Here is a 5,731-nt window from a genome sequence, read left to right on the forward strand (position 1 = left end):
CACTCTCGAGTGAGAGAGAAACACACACACACACACACACACACACACACACCTGCCACCCTGCCACAGTCACAGGAATATGCTGGGGAAGGCTACACTGTAGGTTACATCTTGGCTTGGGAAGAGACTGCCAGGCACATGTGCATCCACATCTCAGAGCCATGGTGAGGGGCTGACAGGGAATGGGGCCTGATCACCTTCACAAAGCCAAGAAGGGCTCCCTTCCTCCTTGGATTCAGCGAGCAGAGAATCCTCTTCCCAACCCTCTGCCCCATTCCTGCCTGAGTAAAGAGACAGTTAAGGTGCCCATAGCTGCCATATCCAAAATGGCAGTGTGGATGTGCACAGCCCGGGGCAGGAGAGGAAAGAGGTGCTTCCCGCCTGCCTTATAGGTTAAGTCTGAGCATATTCATTCTGAGGTGGCTCCGGGAGACTTGGGGGGAAAAGGGGAAGGGAGAAAGGAAACACTCAGGCAAGTAGGGGACCTCTCTCCATGGAGTAGGCACCACACGAAACAGAAAACTTCCTAGTATTCCTAGTATTCCAGTACTTCCTAGTATTCCAAGGATAAGCCAACTCTTGGCCAGCACGCCAGCTGTGTGGCGAGAATGAGTGAGTGAGTGGCTCTCCTGGAGCTTAGCACAGGGCCAGGTGGGGCAGCAGAAGGGGATGGGGACTGGTCAGGCACTGGAGCTGCGCTGGTTCCCCTGTCCCGGCTCCCCCCGCCCCCGCCGCCTCACCTACAGATCCAAAACTGGACACCAGAGTTAGGAGGACACTCTGCCTCGCTGAACACTCTAGGTATGCAGGCACTGCACCCTATGAATACCTGTGTCTGTGGACAGATCATCAAGGAGGCCGTACTTCCTGCCTCAGGGATTTCCCCACAGTGAGGGAAAGACCAAGGTCTAACACTCAAGTCTGCCAGCCAGGGGGGCCTCTCCCTCCCCCAACTGAGCCTCCCTGTGACCTGAGCTGCCATCTGGTCAGGATGCAAAAGGGTGTAAATGGACCCAGAAATGTGTCTCACAGTAAGCAGCCTGCTCCAGCCCCACTTTGACTAGGCCTGGCCCTCTCTTCTGTCTTGCAGAGCTTCAGCGAGAGGGAAGCATCGAGACTCTGAGTAATAGCTCAGGCTCCACCAGCGGCAGCATACCAAGAAACTTTGATGGCTACCGATCTCCGCTCCCCACCAACGAGAGCCAGCCCCTCAGCCTCTTCCCCACCGGCTTCCCATAGGTGCCAGCTACCTGCTTCCAACTGGCTTGGCCCACACCTGCTGGAGGGAGGAGAAGCCCCCCTCCAGCCCTACCCTCAATCTCTGCTCCTCTTTCATCAACCACCTTCCCCAAGCTTAGTGACAACAGCCACCCATCCTACCTGGATCGAGAAGAGGCCCTGCTCCGAAGCACCTGACCTCGAGACACCCTGACCTCTGCTGCTGTCAGTGGGGGCTGTGGCCAAGAGAGACTGCAGCAGCTCAGTCCCCTCCTCTGTTTGCACATGATGTCCAGCATTGGACCTGCTTTTGTATTTTCTGACCTTCCTCACAGGGGGCCTAGAACAGTGACCAGATCTTGGAGCCTAGGTGGAGACAGGGCAGATGGTCCCACCAGGCACTTTGGCCCTGAATGGATAGTCTCAGCCCCAGCCCACTCCAGGCTGTGATACACACTGCCCCCAGCTTCCCTTGTTTAGCCCCTCTCCAGCATGGAGTGAACTGAGGCCCAGAATGTCAGGGAAGGAGGGAGGAAGAAAAGGAAACCTTCTTCCCCTTCCTCCTTGCTTTCCCCAATGGCTCATGGGAAGAATTTGTATTTCTTATTTTTAAGCCCTTTTACCCTGGTCTTGTACTGTTCAGTGAAGGAAACTGGTTACTGAGGCCCTGTTGAAAAGTGCACGTCTTGTCCAATAAATCACGCTGCAATTGGTGTCCATCCCTGAGTTGCTGGGGTCAGAGTCCTCTCCAAACACCAAGCAGAGTCCTGTGGGCCTGACCACGGGCCCCAGCTCCCAGCATACCCCAACACGTGCAACACACAGGGGGAGCTGGAGAGGGGGAAGTAGGAAAGGCAGGGAGAATCTTTGCTCTCTGGTTTGGGTGAGGCCTGATTTAAGTCCATCTGCCAAGCTGCTTGCCCATTACCAGAGCAGGTGAAGTCTGGGGTTGCTGGGCTTGGACTCTCCCTGCTGGGGGCCATGATGTCTGGCACCCGAGGTCTGGTGGGTTCCTGTGGGAAGAGAACTTGACCAATGCCCTGGCCTCACCTTTAGGGCACCTTGGAATTGCCTCTTCCAGCTCAGAAGGTTCGAGGGCAGTCAGATGAAAGTGACTGTGTCACGGAACATGGCTGGCACCCCAGGTGACACGTTCCTGATTTTGCTCTTCCCTCCTCCCAGTCTGGACCTAAGTGAATGGCAACAAAGACATGAGTAGGAGAGCAAAAGAGTGTGTTCAACAGAAAGGAGATTAACAGTGGTCCTAGTCTCCTGTTCCCTGGCCCATACTCCAGATACCCCAGGAGGCCTTGGAGGATTGAAGGAAACCCACTGAGCCAAAAGCTGTGGTTTGGGGTGAAGTTTAATGGAACAGCCAAAGAGGGCTTGAGTTCGAAGACAGCGAGGCCATCAGCTGGGCCCTTCACGCCCAGCATCCCACCCCTGCTGCCTGAGAAGAGATTTAGTCTTCAGTCTCCTCCACGGGGTTTGTTGGGCATGTGGGGGGAAGGGTGCCCGTGCCACAGTGAGGAATGTGGGAAACACAAGGTGGGCCAGCTGGTGACAATGGCCACAGGAGCAGCATCTTGTCCCCATTTTGGCTACACTGGAATTCCTGAATGCCTGTGAACTGCCCTTACCCCCAGCCAGGGCGGCATTTCAGTCAAAAAGGGACAAGGGGGGGGTGCCACCAGGCTGCCTGCACATTTTGTATGTGGCTGGGCTCCCCTGGGATGGGTCCAGAAGCTCCAGGGAGCATGAGCCCCTCGCAGGGAACCCATGGGCAGCTTAGAGTCAGGCGTCCTCCCCAGGCCAGCCTTTCCACTCCAGTGGGGGTAAAACAGCTGTGGCCTCCTCCAGTCAGGGAAAGTGGTGGGTGTAGGGCTGGACTTACTGGCTGAGCTTGCAGGACAATCTGGTTATTCATCTGCTCAGCAGTCAGGGCACTTCTTTCAGTATGTGGGGGAAGGGTGAGGATCAGAGAGCTCAGATAAGCTGGCCCCAGGGCGGCTGCCACTAGAACTCAGGTTATCAGAAAGGCCCTGGGTCTGGCCCCAGGCTAATTGGGAAGGTTATAGACCCTGCCATAACCTGTAATCAGCTGGAAGTGAGAGCTGGGCCCCCAGGCAGGCAGGCCCACTGGCCCTGTCCCCCACAGATAAGATCCAGGACAGTATCCACCTCCACCCACACCCAAGCAGACCTCATAGCATTACCTAGAAGGTCATCCGAACATGAATCTAAATGTGGCCGGACCTGGTGACCTTGAGGGAGCCAAGCGACCTCCCCGATTCTCAAAGCACTACCTGCTCAATGGGCAAAGTACTGTGGACTCCCTCTCAGTCTGATGGAGGAAAGTATCTTCATGATCTGCGGAAGCTGGTGGGAGCTGGGCTGGCAACTCAAAAGCTTGATGTGGGAAGAGGGTCAGTGGTTCCCAGGCAGGTTCAGACACAGGCACCACAGGGGCCAGCTCCCCTGCAGGCCTGGAGGCCAGGCCAACAGCCACAACTGGGGCTAGTTTCTCCTGGCTAATTTTTCATTTTGGAAGATCAGAGACTTTGTAAACTAGAAGGTACCTGAGAATGCTCTTGGGTCCCTGTTATGCCAACGACAAGTCTGGCCCCTCTATTCCTGGCTGCTTCACACCCCAACCAGTTCCCTTAGAAGGGCCCAAATTTGCACTGAACTCTGTCCTGGGCTCCCGTGGGATTCCGCCCACTGACCCTTGTGCTGTACCCCTTCAAACTCCCAGGCTAGCTTTGAAACTATTACCTTGCTGCTGTGTAACTGGGAAGCAGCGGCTCCTGCGGACCTACACCTGTATGCCCTAGAGACAAAGCTAGAGCACTTCCTGTACATCTTGTATTCAAAGCAAGAGCCCAGTGGAGGGCTGGAGGCCCTGGAGTGTCTCTGTGGCCTTCCTCCTTACACATGGTTCTATAGCCAGTAGCAGTGGCATGGTCTTCTAAGGAGTAGATCTGGGTGTGCTCCTCCTAAGTCCCAGAGCCCCATGTCAGCCCTGCCACCAGCAGCCACCTGACCTTGGGTGAAAATGCACCACTGGACTTCAGGGTGCCCATCTGTAGAAGAGAGGAGTGGGGAACAGGAACAGAGCGACAGCTTACATAGGCTAAGGGGAAGCTGCAGGTCAGAAGAGCAAAAGGGGATTTGGAGGTGCCGAGGATGACAGACCAGGCCAGGTAGCTCATAGGGCTGGGACATGGGAGGGTCTGGGGAGGCTCAGCTGGCGCCCAAACTGTTTTCCCAAAGCTGCTCCAGAGGATCCTAAGGCAAATCAACTTCCTGGTGAGCGCTGGCGGACCAGCCCCGCCCCTCTGTCCCAGGTGGGCCGGTGCTAGAGGGTCTTTCCTGAACTTTACCCCCTCTAGCCACTCAGCAGAATGCCAGTTCATGGTCCTTCGATCCCAGACACCTGCACCCCTGTCTCCTGCTGCGCGTGTCCGTGCACACGCACGTTGAAGACTCGCGCCTCACTTTTGCCGTCCCCTGCCTCCCAAGTGGACAAACTCTATCCTCGAAACCGCGGCCCAGAGCAGTGAGTAGTCTGCAGGTCCCAGGTTAACCGGTACCCCAAACTCTGGGAAGTCGCCCAAGTCGGGCAGGGACGCGTGGCCTGGTTTCCCCGCTTCCGCAGGACCTCTCAGGTGCAGGTGAGGCCCCTGAGAGCCAAGTCTGTCGCTGCCCGTCGCAGCCAGATTGGTCCTCGCCTTGCATCACCCTGGGGGACATCGGCCAGACCTAACTGGAGGAAGTGGTCCGGCCAGTCCTGGCCCAAGACCACGGCCAGGAGGGGGTAGCAGCTAGAAGCCTTTGCTCTAAATAGTTTGTCTTTAGACTGCTTGCCAATACCATACCTCCCAGTCTTCAGTTCTAGGAATTCTAGCCTTGAGGGCAGCTGAAGCAGTAGGTCTTCACTACCAGAAACATAAGCTTTTGTATTTTTCATCCTTCTTGAGATAAAGGCAGGAAACTCTGGAAGAGTTTGCATCATGGGAGTTTTTGATATCATCCCACCTTGCATAGAGTTTTTGGCCCTAATACTCTTCAGTCCACTCCAAAGATGCGTTGGTATAGCCTCAGTGGCTTCGTGGATTTCATATAGCACAGAGTAGAGGTTTAAGACGGACAAAGGCAGCTGGCTGGCGCCAAGGCTCTGGGAGGCGCGGGTCCGGCAAAGAAGCTGGGTGGGAAGCAGCTCTGTGGCGGGAGTGTCCCCTGCCCCACGTCGAGACGCGCCCAGTGGCACCACACAGGGCCACACGAGTCACCGAGCTCAGCCCGGCACATTATTCCCGTCGGAAGCTGAGCGCCCCCGCCAGCCACGCCACGCGGGCGCACGCAAACCCACGCCCGTCACATAGCGGGGACGCTGCCACTCGGGATCAGCCCTGTGGAGGGCCCAGCAGCGTCCTCACCCCTGCAAGAGGTTACAGAGCCGAAGGACGGACAGCAGGCTCGGGACTGCGGGCTGCCCCTGCCCGACCGTCGT

The 5,731-nt window shown here is 56.6% G+C and overlaps 1 protein-coding gene across 9 annotated transcripts in view; it reads left to right on the forward strand.

The window, feature by feature from the left end:
* Window positions 1-1,937, forward strand: part of Bcas3 (BCAS3 microtubule associated cell migration factor) — a 530,094-nt gene extending 528,157 nt beyond the window's left edge. For 5 of the 9 annotated variants that reach the window (XM_010626745.2, XM_010626749.2, XM_010626748.2 and 2 more), the window contains one exon: window positions 1,091-1,937. In XM_010626745.2, coding sequence (XP_010625047.1) covers window positions 1,091-1,239 — 149 coding nt within the window. In that variant the 3' untranslated portion in view covers window positions 1,240-1,937. The remainder of the gene's footprint in view (window positions 1-1,090) is intronic. The other 4 variants (XM_010626747.3, XM_010626750.3, XM_019207825.2 and 1 more) reach the window with 1 other exon arrangement.
* Window positions 1,938-5,731: the final 3,794 nt, after the last annotated feature.

This window comes from Fukomys damarensis, unplaced genomic scaffold, assembly GCF_012274545.1.
Source record: "Fukomys damarensis isolate Sample0158 unplaced genomic scaffold, DMR_v1.0_HiC HiC_scaffold_13, whole genome shotgun sequence".
Taxonomy (NCBI): Eukaryota; Metazoa; Chordata; class Mammalia; order Rodentia; family Bathyergidae; genus Fukomys; species Fukomys damarensis.